Source organism: Moschus berezovskii, chromosome 9, assembly GCF_049115385.1.
Source record: "Moschus berezovskii isolate FMDL1 chromosome 9, NW_MosBer_1.0, whole genome shotgun sequence".
Taxonomy (NCBI): Eukaryota; Metazoa; Chordata; class Mammalia; order Artiodactyla; family Moschidae; genus Moschus; species Moschus berezovskii.
The window spans coordinates 103,775,526-103,798,813 of record NC_142468.1 but is presented as its reverse complement, the minus strand read 5'-3'; the positions used below and the strand labels follow the sequence as shown (position 1 = coordinate 103,798,813).

The 23,288-nt window shown below is 38.2% G+C and overlaps 1 protein-coding gene and 1 pseudogene across 1 annotated transcript; both read left to right on the top strand.

Annotated features, from left to right (window-relative positions):
* Positions 1-4,784: 4,784 nt before the first annotated feature.
* On the top strand, positions 4,785-7,583 carry LOC148776836 (olfactory receptor 4S2-like; annotated as a pseudogene).
* A 12,272-nt stretch (positions 7,584-19,855) lies between these two features.
* On the top strand, positions 19,856-21,211 carry LOC129550927 (olfactory receptor 4M1). The gene is made up of 2 exons (XM_088840120.1): positions 19,856-20,055; positions 20,461-21,211. The coding sequence occupies exons 1-2, from the start codon at positions 19,865-19,867 to the stop codon at positions 21,209-21,211; spliced, it is 942 nt and encodes a 313-aa protein (XP_088696246.1). The 5' UTR covers positions 19,856-19,864.
* The last annotated feature ends 2,077 nt before the right edge of the window (positions 21,212-23,288 follow it).

Below are 23,288 nucleotides of genomic sequence, written 5' to 3'. Positions count from 1 at the left end.
TCAGTCACACAGTTGTGTCTCACTCTTTGCAACCCCATGGACTGCAGCATTCCAGGCTTCCCTGTCCTTCACCATCTTTACATTTAGATTTGAGATTTTACATAAATCTATAAGGCTTTGAGAAAGTCTTTTAAAGGTATTACTCTAAAATGAATGGTTTTATGTCAAGAATAGGTTTTTATTCATCTTTCTATGTTCACAACACAGTACCAGAAATGCTCAATAAATAATTACTAAGTGACTGTTTAGTTGCTAAGTCATGTCCACCTTTTGTGACCACATGGACTGTAGCCTGCCAGGCTCCTCTGTCCATGGTATTCTCCAATCAAGAATACTGGAGTGGGTTGCCATTTCCTTTTCCAGGGGATCTTCCTGACCCAGGAATTGAACTCAGGTCTCCTGCATTGCAGGCAAATTCTTTACCATCTGAGATTGAGCAATTACTAAGTGAAAGGACAAATAAATATTCCTGCTGTGTGAAATATAGAAATGCGTGTATAGTCTGCATTGTGTTACATTAACTCATTTGCAGATTTTTCAACTCTACTTTTGTTTAGACACTATTGTATAAAGAAAGAATTTGCTGTGGGATGGAGCTTACTGTTAGGAAAAAGGTCCAGAATGTTTGGTCTCTGTCATTTGCAAATTGCTCATAGGAGAAACTAAGACAGCCTTTTCTCTCAGAAAATTTTAGGGAGTTGCAATCTTGCTATTTATTCTATTTGAAATGATTTAGGTAGGTCTGTGGAATAGTAGCAACACTGTTTCTTTAGCAGCATAGATTCCATTATACCTATACCTATACCTATACCTATATACCTTTGGCATCTTTGTGGAGAGGCCAAATTCGACCTAGTCTGATACTAATGCTCCTGAAAAGGTAGACTTTGCACCAGTCTCATACTGATGCTCCTGAAATTCCATCATGAAAATGATCTTGACTTAGATTTGCAGATCACATTGTTTCTATATCTGTTAATTGACTTGATCCTCAGCATTTGTGGAATTGTTCTCTCACAGAGGAGGACTGAAGTTAATAGAAGTGAGGACAATCTTAAATCACACAGCCTGTAAGAAGCCGAGCTATGAGTCAAGCCGTTTTTCAATTTCTGTGCTCTTTCTCCTAATGAAGATAGTAGAAAGGCTCTTGAGCCTTAGACTTGGATTAATTTCATGGGCTACTGAGGTAGATTCAAAATAAAGTTGAGATAGTCACTATTTAGGAAAAATTAAACAGCTGTATAAGTATCTTTGGGTATCCTTGCTTGACTCCTAAAGAAAGCCTTGCAGGGACATAAACTACATTGTTCTTTTTTGTTCAGTTGCTCAGTAGTGTCCAGCTCTTTGCAACCCCATGGACTGCAGCACATCAGGCTTCCCTGTCCTTCACCATCTCCCGGAGCTTGTTCAAACTCACATCCATTGAGTCGGTGATGCCATCAAACCATTTCATTCTCTGTTGTTTTCTCCTCCTGACTTCAATCTTTCCCAGCATCAGGCCCTTTTCTAATGATTTGGCTATTTGTATCAGATAGCCAAAGTGTTAGAGAGTTTCGGCTTCAGCATCAGTCCTCCCAATGAATATTAAGGATTGATTTCCTTTAGGATTGACCAGTTTGATCTCCTTGCTGTCCAAGGCACTCTCAAGAGTCTTCTCCAGCACCACAGTTCAAAAACATTTATCTTCTTCAGCACTCAGCCTTATTTATGGTCCAAGTCTCATCCATACATGACTACTGGAAAACATTGTTCTTATTTCAGCTAAAAATGTATTTGAAAGGTTTGTTGCAGAAGTAGATGTATTTTCTAAGATTTTGACAAGTTTGGAAATGAATATAAATGGGAATTAGGAGATGGACACAGTAAGAAGGTTAGTGTCCTAACTTGGCTGCTGTACAGGCTTCCCTTTCTCCAGTCACAGGCAATGCTAATTATATATTCTCTTAACACTGTGCTATGTACATAAGTGCTTTATATGGAACACATATGTAATCTTTACAATACTTATGAGGTATATATTAATCTTACCCACCTTTTGCATTTGAAAAAACAGGCAAAGGGAGTTAAGTAACTTTCCTAAAGTCATAGTGCTAGCAAGAATTGTAGTAGAGGTAGAATTTGAATCTAGGAAAACTCGGTTGCAGACCTCTTTTAACAGGTGGTCTTTACCACCTCCTGTTCCTGCTGTCCTCCTACCCTGGGAATCTTTACTTATAATCCCCCAAGTCATCCAAAATAAATTCCAACACTTCAACTTAACTCACAGAGCTATTTTATAACATGAGAAACTCTTCCTTTTCATCCTCATTTCCTGACACTTCCATCCATGGATTCTGTGCTGAATCACATCAAACTTGTTGACATAGAGGATGCTGTGATGATTTACATCCTATATTTGCATCATATATTCGATTCACTATTCACTTCCTGCCTTGTCCACTTTTCTGCGCCCACACCCTGCAGGGTCATCTTCAGGTTAGCTCTAATTCACATTCCAAAATCCCACTCAGTGATGACCTTGTGTGGAAAGGTGTTCCTGACTCTCCTGGACTTGTTTACCCTTATCTCAGAGAACTGTGATTGTAAGTTTTCGAGTGGACCTCCTCTATTTGATTGTCAGTTCATGGCAAATAAAAATGATATCTAGACTAGTGATCAATACCACATCACTTGCTATTGCATTCTCATTGTAAATTAAATTTGAGCAAAGTTGGACAGAAACTGTGTATGTTGCGATGATCTTGCCAGTTGCAACAGTAGTCTTTCTCTCCAAATATTATATATAATTAAAACGTAAATAAACCCTTCATGATTAGCAGAAAAGTGATACAGTATTTTGACTACACAGAAGGTTTAAGACTTTCCAATGAGAAAGAAGATATGGTGACTTTGATGCCATCAACCCCAGAAGCATGAATATTGATTTAAAAAAATTGAGTTCCCATTTCCTAGGTTCAAGTAGTAATGCCAGTCACAAGCTCCATGACCTTGGGCAAGTTATCTCCTCTCTTTGGTCTTCAGTTTCCTCATCTCTAAAGTGGGAATAAAGATGACAGCCTATCTCATAAGATTTGTGTGAGAATTAAATGTGAGCAATAACTGGCACATAGTAAGTACAATATAAGTGTTTTCTCTTATTATCTAAATATTTTTCAATCCTTATGATCTTACCAGCTGGTGATAACTGAGTACAGGTTGGCTTTACTGTTATAGTGTCATAGAGTGTTTGAAGATTTAAGGACACAGAGCATATCTTCCTATCAAAGGATTTTACACCATAAGAGAACAATTGTTTTTTTAAATGTAATTGTTTTTTCATGAGAAGTTTATCTTTCTCTGATCTATTTATCATCTATCATCTATCTGTCCATCTGTAATCATCAAACTATCATTATCAATTATCTGTCATCTTCCTATTTATCATTCTGTCTTTCATCATTTATTTAAGAGCTCATGTATTTGGTGGGTTCTAGGATCAGAATAAAGCAATTCAATTATCAGCCCCTTCTGCTCAGTGGTAAAGAATCCACCTGCAATGCAGGAGACTCGGGCTTGATCCCTGGGTCAGGATGATCCCCTGGAGGAGGGCATGGCAACCCACTTCAGTATTCTTGCCTGGAAAATTCCATGGACAGAGAAGCCTGGCAGGCTACAGTCCATGGGGTCACAAAGAGTTGGACACAACTGAGTGACTTCACTTTCACTTTTCAAGGCAAAAGTATTAAGGATGATAGAAGTTTCAGTAATTTAAAAAATTTTCAACTCTTTAGCACAAAACGTGTATGCTAGTCATTCGGTCATGTCTGACTCTTTTCACCCCATAGACTGTAGCCCACCGGACTCCTCTGTCCATGGAATTCTCCAAGAAAGAATACTGGAGTGGGTAGCCCTTCCCTTCTCCAGGGAAGCTTCCTGACCCAGGGATTGAATCCAGGTCTCCTGCATTGTAGGCAGATTCTTTACCATCTGAGCTACCACATAGGACAAAGTACTTTCCTATGTAAAATACTTTGGATTGTATGGTATTCTGTCCAATACATAGGACAAATTATTTCTCTGTGCAGTTTGATGTATTCCTTACTGGCAAGTGAAGCTGAACTTCTTCATGCAGGTCAAAGACTAGGACTCAAACTCTTCCAATGTAAATTTACAAGCATAGGTTGTTGGTGACCCAGGGAATCAATGTATATGTGGTTCTGTCACTAAAATTAACTTAATTTTTAATTGCATTGAAACTTCCAACCTAATTTAGAAACTAGAAACTGAGTCATTCTCACTTGATTAAGTAGAATGTTATTCTTTTAAAGTTGATCTGTATATATTATATTAAAAGGTTTATTTAGGAATTTTAGAGATCAAATCTAAAATGCTAACTCCTTGCTTGTATTTTAGCCTCAAAAATTAATTTATCTATTTAATACTTAAAGTCTTTTCATATCAAAGAGAATTTCTGATGTGGGGGTGAGCAGTGTGAGATCAGAGAGAGAGAGACTGAGGGGAAAAGGACAAGATAATTATGAAGGAAAACATTTGGGAGAAAAGAACTGTAGGTCTAAGCATAATAGAAAATCAAATGGGAGTCAATAATGTGGTAAGACAATTAATGATGAAAAAATATCCATGAACTATACTCAAGAAATATAAATATTTTCCTCTGCTATATTTAACATCACTTAAATGTTTCCAGAAGGCTGTTCCTGTTAGGCTTTATTTGCTTACAATGGTTTATAACATTTATTTTTGCAGAGAACCAGAGCCACTCAACCAGTTCTGCCTGGATCTCCATGGAAGTAGTCAACAATGTTACCGAGTTTATATTTTTAGGACTTTCCCAAGATCCTGGAGTGCAACTGATACTCTTTGCTCTGTTCCTCCTCTTCTACACGGTGATCCCGGGGAGAAACCTTCTCATTTTGCTCACGGTTTTCTCTGATCCCCGGCTTCACACACCCATGTATTTCTTCCTCAGTAACTTGTCCTTTGGGGACATTGCCTATTCCTCAGCAACAGCACCTAAAATGATTGCAGACTTTGTTTCTGAGAAAAAGATTATTTCCTACTGGGGCTGTGTAACTCAGATGTTTGCCTTCCACTTTTTTGGTTGTGCTGAGGTTTTTGTTTTGACTGTCATGGCTTTCGACAGTTATGCTGCCATCTGCCAGCCGCTCCGTTATCCCACCACCATGAGTTCCACTGCTTGCACTGTGCTGGCATCACTGTCCTGGCTGGGAGCCCTGGCCCACTCCTTTGTTCAGACCCTCCTGACCTTCCAGTTACCCCTCTGCAGCTCTCAGATCACTGACCACTGCTTTTGCGATGTCCACGCTGTTCTAACCTCGCTGCGCTGACACAGCCTAGTAAACACGCCGCTGACTGCCGGTTGTGGCCTCGTCCCCCGGGGGGTTTGCTCATCTTCTGGCCCCGACACAGTCGTTTCACCTCGTCTTCGGAAGCAGTCTGCTGAGGGCCGGCGCAGGGCTCTCTCTACCTGCGGGTCTCGCTTCACTGCAGTAACTTTCTTCTTTGCCCTTGTATCTTTATTTACCTCCGTCCATCCAGCACTTTCCCACTGGATGAGGCAGTGTCTGTGTTCTATACTGCCATCACCCCAGTGCTAAACCCGCTCATCCACACTCTGAGGAATAAGGATGTAGAGAACGCCATGAGTCTCCTTGAAGGAAAAGCAGAAGGCACAGTTTGTTAGAATTACAAAATCAGAATTAGTTGATACCTTCTAAGGCCCTTAACTTATTAATAATTTAAAGGAATAGTCTCTAACATTCAACTATGTCATATTTCTCTTTTAAAGGGGAATAATTTGAGGCTATTTCATCTTTCTGCTTCTAGGTGAGCAAAACTTAAACCTTTCCATACTGGCTAGGCTTATCCTCGCTTATTTCTAGAGTGGAAGAGTAAACATTTCTGCTCATATCTCATTTAAGTACTTTCAGTTCAGTCAGTTCAGTGCAGTTGCTCAGCCGTGTCCGACTCTTTGTGACCCCATGAATCACAGCACGCCAGGCCTCCCTGTCCATCACCAACTCCCGGAGTTCACTCAAACTCATGTCCATCGAGTCGGTGATGCCATCCAGCCATCACATTCTCTGTCATCCCCTTCTCCTCCCGCCCCCAATCCCTCCCAGCATCAGAGTCTTTTCCAGTGAGTCAACTCGTCTCATGAGGTGGTCAAAGTATTGGAGTTTCAGCTTTAGTATCAGTCCTTTCAATGAACACCCAGGACTTATCTCCTTTAGAATGGACTGTTTGGATCTCCTTGCAGTCCAAGGGACTCTCAAGAGTCTTCTCCAGCACCACAGTTCAAAAGCATCAATTCTTCGGTGGTCAGCTTTCTTCACAGTCCAACTCTCACATCCATACATGACCACTAGAAAAACCATAGCCTTGACTAGACGGACCTTTGTTGGCAAAGTAATGTCTCTGCTTTTTCATATACTATCCCTTCAATTAAAATCCAACACTCTTAAGATATAATTCAATAGTTTAGAATGGAGTTACAAGAAAAAGCTATCTCTGAGGAATTGGATAATTTCTCCTTAAAAAAAGTCCATCTTCCTAGGAGCTGCCTTCCTTTTCCCTCTCTCTCTCCCTCCTCCTTCCCTGCTGTTTTTCCTTTTTATCCTTCCCTCCTGCCCTCCTTTATCTGACCCTCCTTTGTTTCCCAAAATCAGGCAGTAAACCTCCCATGTGGAGGCAGGACAACCTTACTGCCAGAGACGGGGATCCAGGTGAGAGACCTGTGTGAACAAGCCGATTGCTTTAAGTGACTGCCCCAAGTCCAGACTGAATTTAGATTTCACTAACTAAGTACCCAGAGCCTACGTTTTTTTTTTTTTTTGTCTTGCTAATTCCTCATGAATGTGTTTCTTTGTTCAAAAAGTATAAAGACTGCTGCCCTTGGCCACTTCTTTAGGTCCCATTTCTATGAGACCACCATGTGCATGAATTAAAATGTTTATTTTTCTCCTGTTAATCTGTCTTGTGTCAATTTTATTATTAGTCTAGGCACAAGAATTTAAGACAGGTAGAAGGGTATATCCCCCTTTCTGACAATTTGTCATTGAGTCGCTAAGTCATATCTGACTCTTTGCAACACCATGGGCTGTCCCTGACAATATTTAGAAATAAATTTAACCATGAAAGATCTGTACACTTCAAAGTGTAAGACATTCATGAAAGATATTGAAGATACAGTTAAGTGGAAAAATAATTCCATATTCACAGATCAGAAGACTAAAATGTCTTTAACATATTGTTAAGATGTCCATATTACCCAAAGTGATCTACAGATTAAACATAGTCCCTATCCAAATTCCAGTGGTATTTTTTATTTTTTTTACAGAACTAGAAAACACAAGTCTAAAATTCTTTTGGAACCTTAAGAGAGAGTGAATAGTTTAAAAATCTCCAGGAAGAAGAAACTGGCAGCCTCATACTTTCTGATTGCAAACTATATACAAAACTATGGTAATCAAAACAATACGATATTGATACAAAAACAGAAACGGATCCGTGGAATAGAACAGAAAGCCCAGAAACAAACCCGTGTATATATGATGAACTGATTTTTGAAAAAGCACCAAGAATATACAATGAAAAAAGAAGAGTGTCTTCAGTGAATGGTGCTGGAAAACCTGGATAATCCACATTCAAAGGAATGAAACTGGGCCCCTATTTTATAAAACTTAGAGTTTCGTATTCAAGATCTTAGGTGAAACTACCAATGGCGCACTGTATTGTCAGTACCAGGGCTCTGGAGTCCAGGGGAATTACACTTTTAGTTGTGAAACTGATTTTTAATGAAAAACATACACTTGTCTTTGTCTTCACTTCTGACACAGAGCTCCTAAAACCCTTGGAATTTCCTGGTAATGAAAGCTGTAAAGTGTTTTTTTTATGCTAATGAAATATGATGACATTACATTTAATGAGCTGACTTTTGGAAAGCACCCATAGACAGGATGGGGCTGATTGCCAGGAGAACCAACTTTGTGATGAAAGGGCTGGAACTTCCATGTCTCACTCCTTGGCCTCGGATAGGGGAGAGGTCTGGAGGCTGACTCAATCAACAGTGGTCAATTATTTAATAAATCATGGCTATACAATGAAGCCTCCACAAAAGCCCAGAAGGATTAGGTACAGAGAGCTTATAGGTTGGTGAACATGCAGCAGTGCCTCAAGAGGGGCTCTCTGGAGAGGGCATGAAAACCCTGCTCCCTTTCCTCCTAGCCTGTCATATGTATCTCTTCCATCTGGTTGCTCCTAAGTTATAACTTCTATAATAAACCATAAACCAGTGTCAGTAAAGTCAGTTTTTTGAGTACTGAGAGTCACTCCAGCAAATTAACTGAAACCAGGGAGGGGGTCATGGGAACCTTTAATTTATTGCTGGTTGGTCAGAAGCACAGGTTACACTCAATTGACATCTGAGCTGTGTGCGTGTGGAAGATCAGCCTTGTTAAGAAGAAACCCTTAACCTGTGGGATATGCCTTCTCAGGATAAATAGTGTCTGAACTGAGTTAAATTGTAGCGACACTCAGCTGGTTTTCAGAGCATTGTGTGTTGAATGTGTCAGGGTAAACCTTCTCCACACACAAATATCAGAATTTGGTGATCAGGACAGCGAAAGAGTAATGCTGTATGTTGTCACCTTCGTTCCAATTAGATTTTATGTCCTTGAATAATTAAATGAGGTGTGTGTACATGCTCAGTTGTGTCCAGCTCTTTGTGACCCCACAGACTGTAGCTGGCCACTCTCCTCTGTCCTTGGAATTTTCCAGGTAAGAATACTGGAGTGGGTTGCCATTTCCTACTCCAGGGGATTTTCCTGACCCAGGAATTGAACCCTCAGTAACCTGCGTCTCCAATTTTGCAGGCAGATTCTTTTACAGCTGAGCCACCAGGAAAGCCTACTAAAATTAGGAGCATAAGCTAAAGCTCAGTGTATGCATGTATGGTATGTTTACTTAAGCTTTAGCCCACCTGAAAAGTTTGTAGTTCCTCAACACATTTTTAAAAATTTTGAGTTTGTCTTTTGTTTAGTGTTTTATTTTATTTTATTTATTTTTTTTGTTTAGTGTTTTAAAGTGCTTCTTTAACTTAATAAAATATAACTTTTTAAATTTATGTAGGTATAAGGCAATGCAGGCAGATTCTTTACTACTGAACCACAGGGGAAATAGCCCTTTATGCCTTATACCTACATAAATTTAAAAAGTTATATTATTTTTCAGTATTACTTTTGTCTATTCAAGACTATGTTATCTCTTTCTATTTATTCAAATTATTCATGTATTCTAGCAGAAATTGTCATTTAGTCATATAAGTCCTTTGTGCTTTTTAAATTAGGCATATATTTTGCTTATTAATTTTCATGCTAAAGTTGGTTAAAATATTGCAAATTTTAGAGTCTGCAAATATAATTAGAAATAAAAATGGATATCTACTCTCATGTTTGTCAGTCAAACTTTGTATGAATATTTAGCAAAGCAACAACATAAAAGATACTGTTTGTAAAAGTGGGAATTAAATTATTTGTATAAAGATGCAAGCCTAAAGCTTTCTTTTTAATAAAAAAATTGTTTAGAGCATTTTTCTACATGTATTGTCTTTTGTTTAAACTTTCACACTTTTCTTTTCCATTGTTCCTAACTGCTTTTCTATTAATCTCATAGTACTTATTTTATTCTAATTCAATCTCAAACAAGGACTTAAGTACTTAGACTCTATATCCTGCTTGGATGTCTCTATAGCCTTCTTCTCAAAAATATACCTGATGAACCAATTTTGGCAACTAGTCCAGTTTCCAGGGGCTGGCATGATTTAAATTTGAGTACTCCTACTTTGTTATTGATCTGTCTTTCTCTTATCTCAACTGCTGAACTCATTACTAAGCAAATCTGACACAAGAAAGATGAGTCTTCCAGCCTGCCTTACAGTCACAATCCTTCCTCCCACAGCTTACACTTATGGCGCCATACCTGTACAGACTAGATATGATCTACCTCTAACTTCCTAATTTGCTACTGGAATTACGTTACTGTGATTGTTTTTCCTTCAAAGAACATTTGGAAGAGAAAGAGTATGATGACTCAGGTTCTCTGGTCCAGGGCAACTGCCATGAATTCTTCAACTGGTCTCTATTTCATCAAGCAGTCCTAGGCCTTGCCACATGCTGAAATTTAGGTAGATTTTTAACACGGTCAATTTGGTAGTGTTTCCTTGTTAATCAATGCTTATTCTCACTTGAATTTGGAATATATTATCTTTAGTCTTATTGACACTCTCATTATTTCTTTTGTTTTTTCATTGTCATGGTTACAATTTATGCCTCTAATATGCACCAGACTCTGCTGGACTTGTGACATATGGCTTTTCAATTTTACTTTGTAACAATTCTATATGTTCTTAGCATCTTTAGTTCTCAGATAAGAAAAATTAAGTTCTAAGAGATATTAACTTGCCCAATGAAATGGAGTTAGGAAGTCTTAAAAAAAAAAAAAAGATGGAAAGAAGCATGTTTTTTTTTCTACTATTTTTGTGATCATTTATTTTTGTCAGCATTTATAGGTAACCTGACACTTTTATTATTTTGTATATTCTTGTACCTTTACTAAAAATTTGGAAGAAAGTGAAGTGTTTTTCAACTATTTAAAACAAAGTTTTTGAAAATTTCTGTGTTTAACCTCTCTAAAAATACATGTTTGTTCTGTTTGTCCTTTGAGGCCATTCAGAACAAATTATATTTTAAGCCCTCTCTGTGTCTTTTCATTTCCAGTTTAAATTTTCAACAGTTTGTGGAAGAATCCCCAGATCAGTGAGAATGTATTTTTTTTTAAATTAAAACAAAATTCTGTCATCCTCACTACACAAGCATCAGGTATGGTTATTGAGAGTAAAATATGAAGATAATCTGGGGAAAAAATTCTGAGAAAGATGAGATAGCAATCAGGCTGATGGAATAAAATTGAGATAGAACCTAATGTTAATTATCATAGAACATTTCTGGGTGAGTGATACAAGTTTTTAAGGATTCATAATCAACTTATTTAGAAAAATGAGGGCAGTTTCTCTCTTGTTAATCATTGTATACCTGGTGCCTAGTACAGTGACTGACAAGTAGTATTGAATAGATTAATACTAAACACATATCGAAGACATTGAATAAAGTTAGAAATGTTATCGAGTTATCATTTAAGGCCCTCAGTGCAAACATGGATAAACTGTTCAAGAAAATTATGTAGTATTAATAATGGTTTGGACAGGTCCCTGTTTTCCTAATGACCCAGTATCTCTGAGTGATATCGTTCTATAGGATAGTAAAATTAGAAATGAATGGCATAGTCTAGAAGGCATATCACACATCACAACATTTTCCACCTCTAATACTTTGGCCACCTTATGCGACGAGTTGACTCACTGGAAAAGACTCTGATGTTGGGAAAGGTTGGGGGCGGGAGGAGAAGGGGACGACCGAGAGTGAGATGGCTGGATGGCATCGCCGACTCTGTGAACATGAGTTTGAGTGAGCTCCGGGAGTTGGTGATGGACAGGGAGGCCTGGCGTGCTGTGATTCATGGGGTCGCGGAGAGTCGGACACGACTGAGCGACTGAACTGAACTGAACTGAACTGAATCCTTAGCCATTTTACTTGGTGTGGGCAATTCAGAAATTGTGTTTCCATGCTTTTTGGGTGAAATACACATCAACTTTTAAATTATTCCCTCAGGGTTTTGATTCCTAGCTGGCTGGTCCTGGCCTCCAGAGAATCAGTTTTCTTAGTCACAACCTGCAGTCGTAGTTAGCTCACTGTTACATCAGGGAAGGAACTGACACACACCAAAATATAGAAGACAAAGCTTTCTGTTGTGGATGGGGAAAGAGGCACCTTCTCCCCTGTCTATAGTTCCTGACTACACCAAGACTGGCACCTCTGATGGGTAGGTAGAAAATGGCGCTGGAATAATTACATAAACCACTATATTTTTGAGACATGGGGTGAATATAATGATGGGGATGATTAAGTAAAATTCTCAGAGAACAGTGGTAAGAAGCAGAAAGCCTCAAGTCATGAAATATCTTAGGGAAAACATGGTGGTCATATAGACCAGATCTTAAGCATGGGCTTGGACAAACGATGTCTTTTGCTTGATCTTCATAACTAAAGGTTCAGCAGGGGACTGAGAAGATACTTTAGTCATCTCCTGCCTACAGGATCAACCATTCTTACTCTCAGGAGATTCTTGGAGATGAATTCTTTTGAGATTCTTAATCTCAAAAGAAGACTCCAGGAAACAAAGCCAGGAATCATGAAGCAGAATCCAAAAACATCAAATGAATTAATAAAACAATTAGATTTGGAAGTATTTGACAATTTTTCTTAATAAGTCATTGATGTATTCACTTAAAATTGATTTAATCATTCATTTATTTATTCAATAAACATTTATTAAAGATCTTAGTGTGCTAGGAATAATCTAAGCACTAGAGAGATGTATAAAGGAGACATGCTTCATGACCTCAAGAGGATCAGAGTGTCTGTTCTACTCTGGCCAAAACACAAGTTGAAAATTACAATGCAATGGATAAATTGCTATTGGAGATGTGAACAGAGTCCTGCTATAGGAGCCCAAATTTCTATGGCACTTGTTAGAAATTACTCATGCAAACTTCCAGGTGTTTTGGAAAGAAGGCCTTCTGAGAATAGCTGGTAGATTTAATAGTAGTGATATATCAACAATCACATAGGACCGTAGTCTGGAGAAAACAGGAGGAGATGGTAGCTTGTAGAAATCAGATGTTCTTGTCCTCCTCTCTAAGCTCGTTCCTAAACTTGATCTTAGTCTTCCAAGTCCAAGGATAGTGGCTGGGAATAGAGAAGTATAAACAGATGTTAAGGATAATACTCTGGGAATCATGTATTAGGATGATAGTTTCTCTACTGGACTTGCTATTTTGCTGGGGAAATATAACAATGACAGCAACAGCAATAATGATAATAATTTAAGAAAGTGTGAGCTATTTGCCTGACATTTTCCTGAGTTTTGTATGCATTAGCTCATTAATCCCTACAATAATACCTATGATCAAGATATGATTATTATCTGCATTGTAGCACTGGGCATTTCAGGCAGAGTGAAGCAAGTCACTGATGATCACAGGAGCTACAGGAGCTAGTAAGTGGTCAGCTGTGTTTCAAACCAGGGCACTGATGCTCCGTATCTCAGTCTATTGTACGAGAAATGCTCAAGCAGCAAATAATCCTCAAAACACTCATACTGAGATCAGCCCTTCTCTGATTCTAAGGCTTTCTTCTTCCTTAGCTTACTGTGGGCAACAGAGTATATAGGAAATCGAGAGACGTATACTTGGTATTTTCTGCTACTGGTTTAATCATGAGACTCAGGGAACTTGGTCTCCACATACCCATCTATATGGGGAAAATTTTTCATATACTACCTCTTCACTATCTTATAGAAGAAGATAGTTGAGCTTAATATCTAGGGAATAGGAGAAATTAATTCAAATTTCTTTTATATATGGATATATTCAGAAAGATTACATTACTGTCCCTCCAAAGTGCCAACCACAAAAAGTTGTTAATTAACTTTTCTGGAACCTTTACTTTCAATCTACTTTAATTTTCAGAGAATATTAGGATTATAGAGCTAGAAGATTTCTTAAAATTCTAGTGTTAAAATCCATTATGTTGTTAGGAAGAAACTGACACAGCGGGAGGTCGATGACCTTTCCAACATCACACAGATTTTGGTGGCTGAGATCTAATGAGAAGCCAAGTCTCTCAATTCTTGCTCAGTGCTCTTTACAGCTGCTTTTCAAACTGGTGTGTGTGTCAGTTAAGACCCTACACTTTTGTATAAGAGGCTCTAGGTTATGGCAAAAACCAACACAACATTGTAGAGCAATTTTCCTCCAGCAAAAAAAAATTTTTTTTTAAATCCTACACTTTCTAAAATGTGACTCTTTGTGAAGATTTTGGAGAATTTTTTAAAAAGTATTGAGCTTGTAAGAAGCATTAGAAGAGTTATAAAGATAAAAGCCTTTAAATAATGACTTTATTCCTCATTCCATTGTTATAAAAAATGTATTTTTTGAGTGTTGTGCTCTAACACAGATCTTACTCAGGTGGAATACTCTCTAAAAATAAACATCCATATCTTTAAAGTTTCTAAATATCTAGCACCTTCCTGCTGTACTTACCTGCACGCCCTCCCCAACCCCTAGTCTCCATTTTGGTGTTTTCTTGGCTCTTCTTGCCCATGGCTCAGTACAGTGAAAGTTCTGCTCCCCAACCTGTACCATATTCCCCTAATTAGCAAGTTTGAGAGGCTTTAAAGTGCCCTTTTTTCTCTATAAAATGGTTTTCAATTAATCATAACTTGAAATTTTATAGTTTTTTTAATTGTTTTGTTTCCTTTAAATGAACATTCCACTGGTGGCAATGTAAGCCATAAAGATGGGCTATTTTCATCTGCAGAAGAAATACAGGATAATAACTTCCTCTTTCTTTCACAGCTTCCTTCCTTCTCATCAATATAACCTTTCCTTGTCTTCCATTTTCACCCATTTCTCAGTGACAGCACAATCCTATTCAACGCTATTGAAGTACAATCTAAAAGCATTTCTTTCAGTTGTGAGTTTTTGGGTTTTGGTTATCAAGATGGGCTAGGATAGGTGACTTTTACTCTTAGAGATACTACTTTCTTCATTCACATCCTCATCTAAGCAAAGAGAATGGACAATGGTTGTAGATGATAGCTAATTTCTTTTAAGCCTCTACTATGAGGGGAAAGGTTGGGGGTGGGAGGAGAAGGGGATGACCGAGAATGAGATGGCTGGATGGCATCACCGACTCTGTGGACATGAGTTTGAGTGAACTCCGGGAGTTGGTGATGGACAGGGAGGCCTGGCGTGCTGTGATTCATGGGGTTGCGGAGAGTCAGACACGACTGAGCAACTGAACTGAACTGAACTGATGAGTGTAACTTGAGTCATTTAATCTTTTGCTATTTCAAGATCTATGTGAAACCCTCCCTAAGTTACTTAAATTGACAAGACAGCTATTCTACATGTGGCTATAGAGAGCTTGGCTAGGTACACGTATGAACATTATATTGTTAGTAACAAAGAAATTCTTCACAGATTATTGTTTTTCCCCAAAGCATTTACTCCCTTGAGGAGAGTTCACAGTTCACCCATTTATAGGGAGGGCCTCTGTACCCCTAGGTATCTCTAAGGTCATCCTCCAGATACTTCATCCCTGCAGAGTAAACACAGAATGGAAATTCACAAGATACTGTTAAAGGAGGAGCAGACATTTTAAAGATTCTACGGATAAGATTATGCAATATTTTTTTCTGTCTTTGTCTGACTTACATTCTCTAGCATAACATCCTCCAGTTTCATCAATTTTTTTTTTTTTGCAAATGGTAGGATCTCCTTTTTTTTAACACTGAATAATATGTGTGTATAAATGTATATACACAATCATAATCTCTTTATCCATTTAAAAATAGTATGGCAGTTATCAGAGGTAGGGAGGTGGGGGAAATAGGGAGATACTGGTCAAAATGTACAAAGTTGCAGTTATGCAGAATGAATAAATAAGTCTAGAGATCCGATGTACAAGATGATTACAGTTAATAATGCTCTATTGGGATACTGAAAATTTGCTAACATAATAGATTTCAGGTGCTCCCATCATAGGAAAAAATTGTAACTCTGTGGAAGTGATTATGTATTCAATAGCTTATCATTTCACTGCGGCATGATTTAATGTGTATCAAAGCAAAACTTCACACATGACATTGAAAGCTCTGTCTCAAAATGTGTAACTTCTCTGTCATTTCTACAAAGTGTTCACTTGTTTACCCTATCATTTCACTGTGTATATGTATATGAAATCATCATGTAGGACACCTTAACGTATCAAACTTTTATCTTTTAAAAAAGCTCCCCCCCAAAAAAAAAAAAAAAACCAACAAGCAGACTTGCATCCAGAAGCTTAGGAGGTATAGGTGGGTGAATGCAGAATGAAGTAAAACCCTCTTGACCCCTGCTCTGAGTAAGAACTTCTTGGCTTGGAATCATTCAGTTCAGTTCAGTTTAGTCGTTCAGTCGTGCCCGACTCTTAAGAAATGTCTTGACTCAATTTCCATGAATTACCGTAAGAATTTCCCTCCAAGAATTCCCCACAAACATAATTCCTTGTTCTGGATTTTATTGGCACAATCCCAAGATTTTTTAGAGTGTGACACAACACGTCTAAGTATTTTTGGCAGACAGTCAAATTTTATTAAGAACCTGAAATGTGCTAGATGAACCTCATTTCAGACATAAAAGATATAAAGATACATTTTTTAAAAAATTTTGTCATTATGGTGCTCACATTCCAGCTGACTTTGGTGGTGTGGAAATAACATACAATTCAACATTAAATCCTGCCAATTGCCAATCCTAAATAATTTTCTAAACAGGCAATTCTTTTCTCTAAATAGCTACTGAAGATTAAACTTAAAGATTAAACCACAACGTTTTTCCTGCATGTAATTCCACTGCAATTTACCCACAAAGCAATCAGCCATTCTCGAGATTTTACTCTAAAATGTATCGGAAACGGCTCAAATCCAATTCCTTAACAAAGACTCAAAGGCTTGGTCTTTGTCTAGTCTCTTTATTCTGTTTGTACTTCAATCAGTCACGGGTCTTCTGGAGTCCATAGAGACTCTTCCTTGCCACATTCTTTATATGTGTTGTTCTCTATTCCTAAAATGCTTTTCTCCTGAATTTCAAATTTAACTGAAATGCCAATCCGAGAATCTTTCCTAAAGAAAGCCACCACTACACATTGCCACACGCCACCATCATTTATTTAACCATAATTTCCTTTTTAGTTACTTCTTTTATCAATAGTGATGTTTATTTTATTTTCACTTATTTATATTTCTTTTATTTACTCACTGTTTGGTGACTCATTTATCATCTGTATATATTTCTGAAATGGCAGCTCAATGAGGCAGAAAGTCTCCTTTGTTCACTGTGGTCTTCTCATGTGTTAACAAGTGGTCAATATTCCCTAAATACTGGTTGGGTGAGCAAGTGAACACTAGAGAAATGACAGAGAAGCTACACATTTTGAGACAGAGCTTTCAATGTCATGTGTGAAGTTTTGCTTTATACACATTAAATCACAAATGTGGGCTTCCCTGGTAGCTCAGCAGGTACAGAATCCACTTGTAATGCAGGAGACCCGGGAGACATGGGTTTGATCCTGAAATTGGGACGATCCCCTGGAGGGGGACACGGCAACCCACTCCAGTATTCTTGCCTGGAGAATCCCATGGACAGAGGAGCCTGGCAGGCTACAGTCCACAGGGTCACAAAGTCGGACACAACAGTACTGACTGAGCACACAGCACAAATCACAAATACAGACCAGGGTCAGGATTGCTGTGGGTTCTATAATATTCAGGCCGTGGCCGTGTTCATGTAGGGTGTATATATGTTGGCTTGTCCTCGATAGAGCGCTGCATGTGTGTCTGTGTTTCATGAGTAGGAGCTGAGTGCTGGCTTGGAGAGTAGGAGTTTGGTAACTTGCTGATTGTTAGCAGAGGAGATAGGCATTCACCAAGGAGGGAGGGAGGATGAAATGCTTTGCTATTTTTTTCCCCGAGGAATAAGTCAGGTAAGTTATCTTCATGAGGTGTATATCAGACATTGAGGTACAAAAATAAATCTCTTTAACTCTATTTTTCTGGTAAAATAATCCTTTCTATTTCATAACACCTGAAGTATGCTTGCTTTCCTAGTACATCAACACACTTTCACCCAGATTCTTTCTTTCTAGATTAGTGCCATTTTCTCTTCTTTTTGATGGGATAGGTTCAGAGTATGGCAAAGAGGAAAGCGTGACCTGTGTGACAATAATCAGAATTATCGTATCAGTGTCCCCTTGAGAATTAAAAATACTTAGTGTCTTGTAACAGTATTTACTGCATTGAAATATTCATTTACTTTTAGTAACAAGAGGGCAGTTATTTTATTAACAGCAAACAATCACTCCACATGTTTGAAAATGGCATACCATAATAGCAAAATATCCAAGTAAACTAAGTAATCATAAGGTTCTGGATGCGTTTGATAGAGACACTTTTTATTGTTGGAAACTTATAGCTGTCTTATCAGTGAGTGTAAATGAATAGTATGCTGTGAATTTGCAATTATTTACTTTTTCTGTTTTTAGTATGGAGGCTATGGGGCACCTGCTCCAAGTAAGTACAGTAACACTTTTTATCCTAGGAAATATGTCATTCTGAATAACCATTCTTTTAAGAAAGTTGAGGATTGAAAACTGGCAGCATCATCTATCTTTCTTTTGATTAAAATATTTCTAAACTGAATTGTAAATGTTCCTGTCTTACTTAACATGATTAATTAACTCACTGAGGACCCATACTGGGCCATTCATGAATGTCAGAATATTTCCCCTTTGCTAAATACTAAATAATTCCACTGACCTTCCTTGGTGTTTTTGTTTTTCTGCCTCTTGTGTCAAATTCCTTGCAAACACTGTTTTTTGAGAGAATGTGGGGGGCGAGGTGTTCACTTGTAATGAACCATCCCTTCATTATAATAAAATGCTTTTATAACACATTTGGAAGTCTGTGTTTGTTAAAATTATGCACGAGTTGAGGCTGTAGGTTCCACGGTGGAAACACTGAATTTCTTTGGTCAATATTATACACAAGCTTTAGTGCACAGACACTGTGGTATCTATTTGGTTTTCTAGAACCCTAACTTTTGTAAACATGTACTTCCTGAGGAAAGGCAATACTATAAAACAGCACATCAGTAGAGTAGAAGCAACTCTTTAGCATTGGCTTTTGTTCACAAGAAACTGTTACTTTGGTGTGGCAGTTTTTACATTACTTAAAAGAGGAAGTATATTTGGTAAAGTAAATGATTGTCTTAGTTTTATTCAGTGATTTTGTTAGATCTAATAGAAATAGGTTCAACATTAGGCCTTAAGAAAAATTTTATCAATAATCTTTTTCCCACTGCCACCTTGAAATGACAGAATGGGTTGGCTTGGGTGGCAAGCATATCCATTTCTTAATTACTACATCTTCTTCCTACCTACCTGAAACAGGGGGTAAAATGCATGGCCAGTGGAGTAATCCGCATAAAGAATTTTCATATAGAACCCTGCATTGTTGTGTTTTGTGATTGTTTACATATAATCAAGGGTTAAGTTCTCTAAGTTTTGGTTAAAGGGAAAAGATATCCATTCACTAAACTTGAAGCCCTAGCATCTCTTTGATGGTTTATAACTAAAATATCATCAGATCAGCACACCCAATATTAGACTATAGGCCCAAGTTTCAAATCCATCAGATTTCACATCATCATTAACAGCAACAACAACCACAAAAATCTAGAAAGAACAGGTTGCATCTTTTATTACCAGTCTAAAATTTGGCTAAACTTGGAAGAAGTTGCACATATTGCTTACTAAAGTAGATGTTTAGGGGAAGGATTAGTGCATTTCTGAGTTTCGTAAAAAATAGAAATAACAGTAAGAAGTTGAGATTTTGGTGTCAGATATATGACATATTTCATATAGTTTCAATGTTTCTAATTTTCAGTTCATCACTTACTCTTTCCTTATCTTGGTTTATACAATATAAAATCAGGCAACCGAACTTATGCTAGTACAATCTCTTAATGGCAGACCAGATTTGATGATTTTTAAAGTGTTGAATGCTATTTGGAGTAATAACAATTTCTTTATTTTTCATAGCCATATCATGAAAAAAGAGTGAAGAAATGGAAACTGCAAATTACACCAGGGTGACAGAATTTGTTCTCACTGGCCTCTCCCAGGCTCGGGAGGTGCAACTAGTTCTATTTGTTATATTTCTGTCCTTCTACTTGTTCATTATTCCAGTATATATTCTTATTATTTGCACCATCAGGCTTGACCCACATCTGACTTCACCCATGTATTTTCTGTTGGCTAATCCTGTGAAGAAAGCTGATCGCCGAAGAATCGATGCTTTTGAACTGTGGTGTTGGAGAAGACTCTTGAGAGTCCCTTATACTGCAAGGAGATCCAACCAGTTCATTCTAGAGGAGATCAATCCTGGATGTTCATTGGAGGGACTGATGCTAAAGCTGAAGCTGCAATACTTTGGCCACCTCATGCGACGAGTTGACTCACTGGAAAAGACTCTGATGCTGGGAAAGGTTGGGGGCGGGAGGAGAAGGGGACGACGGAGAATGAGATGGCTAGATGGCATCCCCGACTCTGTGGACATGAGTTTGAGTGAACTCCGGGAGTTGGTGATGGACAGGGAGGCCTGGCGTGCTGTGATTCATGGGATCGCGGAGAGTCGGACACGACTGAGCGACTGAACTGAACTGAATCTGGCCTTCCTTGACATTTGGTACTCTTCCATCACAGCCCCTAAAATGCTTGTAGACTTCTTTGTGGAAAGGAAGGTCATTTCCTTTGGTGGGTGCATTGCTCAGCTCTTCTTCTTACACTTTGTTGGGGCCTCCGAGATGTTCCTGCTCACGGTGATGGCCTTTGACCGCTATGCTGCTATCTGCCGCCCCCTCCACTATGCTACCATCATGAATCGACATCTCTGCTGTATCTTGGTGGCTGTCTCCTGGATGAGGGGCTTCATTCACTCTACAATACAGGTGGCTCTCATTGTTCAACTTCCCTTCTGTGGGCCTAATGAGTTAGACAGTTACTTCTGTGACATTACACAGGTTGTCTGGATTGCCTGTGCCAACACCTTCCCAGAGGAGTTAGTGATGATCTTTAGCAGTGGTCTGATCTCTGTGGTGTGCTTCATTGCTCTTCTCATGTCCTATGCCTTCCTCCTGGTGATGCTCAAGAAGCACTCGGGTTCAGGTGAGAGTACCAGTCGGGCCGTGTCCATCTGCTACTCCCACATCACCATTGTGGTACTAATGTTTGGGCCATCCATCTACATTTATGCTCGCCCATTTGACTCTTTCCCCCTGGATAAAGTGGTATCTGTGTTCCATACTGTGATATTCCCTTTACTTAATCCCATCATCTACACACTGCGAAACAAGGAAGTAAAAATGGCCATGAGGAAGCTGGTCAGCCGATACATTTTATGTAAAGAGAAGTGAAAGATTAATGGCATTTTCTATAGTCCTTCTGAAGGTTTTTGTCCTAAAGAAGGAAGTATTTGCAGTAGTATTGGTTCTTTCACGACCTCCTTTTGTCTGAGGTCTTAAATCCCACTAGGTTTCCCTCTAATTGGTGAAAAAACAAAGAAATTGGGATGGAAATAAATTTACTCACACTCTCCCTGAAATTTCTGGCAGATCACCCTCAAAATTTAAGATATAATAATGACCTGCTAAAACACACATTTTCACTAATTGCTTATTGAGTGGCTTTTCTGGAGAGGATTTGGCTACGAGGAGACTGTATGTTGAAAAATAATAAAACTAATAAGACCTGGGAGATGTGTCCACTATGAATATAAAGAAGTAAGTGGCTAGTATATGAATAGGAGTAGTTTCAAGAGACTATGTTTTTGTTTAGTTGCTAAGTTGTGTCCCACTGTTTTGTGACCCCAGGGGACTGTATCCTGCCAAGCTCCTCTGTCCATGGGATTTACCAAGCAAGAATACTCGAGTGGGTTGCCAATTTCTTCTCCAAGTGATCTAATTAAATATTATTGTCATGTTTCAGTCTTAGTCCAGTGGGATGATGTTTGGTAAACCATCTTCCTGGTACTGAAAAAATAGATTATTTACTCCTTTATCTTCTTCCTCTTTACAGAATGGAAAGTGAGTGTTTATTCATATAAGCCATTTCAACTCATGCCAGGTGGTAACCACTCAACAGTATTGGTGACAGAAGTTAAATTTTGTCACACGTTGGAAACCAATTTTATAAATTCATAGCTGAGTGTAGTTTGATTACTGTGTCAGATGGTAGTTTTTAAAGTCAGTCTCTCCTTACACCCTCCAGTGTGAAAACAGACTTGGAGGAAAGGGATTCTAGGCTGATTGGGATTGATAGACAACCAGCTGAGTGATTGCTTTCAAGATCACCTCTTTTGTCAGTCTTTATGTCTTCTGTATTTGCTTATTCTGCCATTTATGTTAAAGTTAAATTAGTGGTGTGTTGTTTTTGTTAGCACTATAATTAAGAGTTCTTTCTTATTAAATCAAATTTTATGTTTCTTTAAAATATAAATGGAAGAGCCTTATAATTTCCATAATTTTTTAACTCTCTAGTGAGAATTCTTTAGTGAATTATTTGTTAGTGATCAATTAATTCCCTATACTCAGAACCCAATTACTGACCATCCTTCAGAATATAAAAGATTGTAATGTTTGAGTTCATGCAATTTTTAAAAATTTAAATGAACTTTTCCATTTCAAAACTAGAGGTTCAATGCATAAATTTTCCTCTGTTCATTTCTTTGCATTTGTGCTTTTTTAATAAAATTCTTTTTTAGAAATAAAAAAAAAACAACAACAACAAAACAAAACTAGAGGATCATTTCATCCAAGGGCAAGAGCACTTTGGGAGCTTTGAGTTTAGTCATATGTTTTTGATAATGTACTATGATTAGATTTTGAGGGAAATAGGTTCTTGTCAGTATCAGGAATGAATATGTGTAAATAAATGATTAAAATAATCCCAGGGTTATTCTTTATTTGGATACTATTTATCAATTGAGGAGGTAATCTGTTCCAGATCCAGTGCACCTCAGGCACATAGGAAGGAATAATGGTACTGACCGTCTATTCTTTGCTTTGGGAAGCTTTCCCTATGATGTCACAGTGGGGTTCCCCACGTTTGTGTGGAAGCTTTTGCACACTAATAAGCAATTCCTGGACTGCAGGAGGGTGTCCAAGAATTCAGCTCAAATCTGGAAACTGTCTCCTTGGAAACAGAATCTGATTCCACAGGTAAACTGCTCAGTTCCACAAGGACAACCTCCACTGGAGATGCCAGGTGCAAGCCCAGGTTGTCATCTGTGCTTCTGCCTGATTGGCTATAAATCAGAGATTCCCATAATCCCTTCCCCGGGTTCAATTTTTTAGAACAGCACACAGAACTTGGGGAAATCTATTTACTCACCATTAGCAACTTGTTACAAAGGATATCAAAGGATATGCATCAACAGCCAGATGAAGAGACATATGGGGTAAAGTTCTGAACAAAGGAGCTTGGAGCCTGGCA

Coding starts and splice junctions, on each gene's coding strand:
- LOC129550927 (XM_088840120.1), top strand. CDS start 19,865: ATGGAAACTGCAAATTACACCAGGGTGACAGAATTTGTTCTCACTGGC. Junction 20,056..20,460: donor CCCATGTATTTTCTGTTGGC/TAATCCTGTGAA, acceptor CTGAACTGAACT/GAATCTGGCCTTCCTTGACA.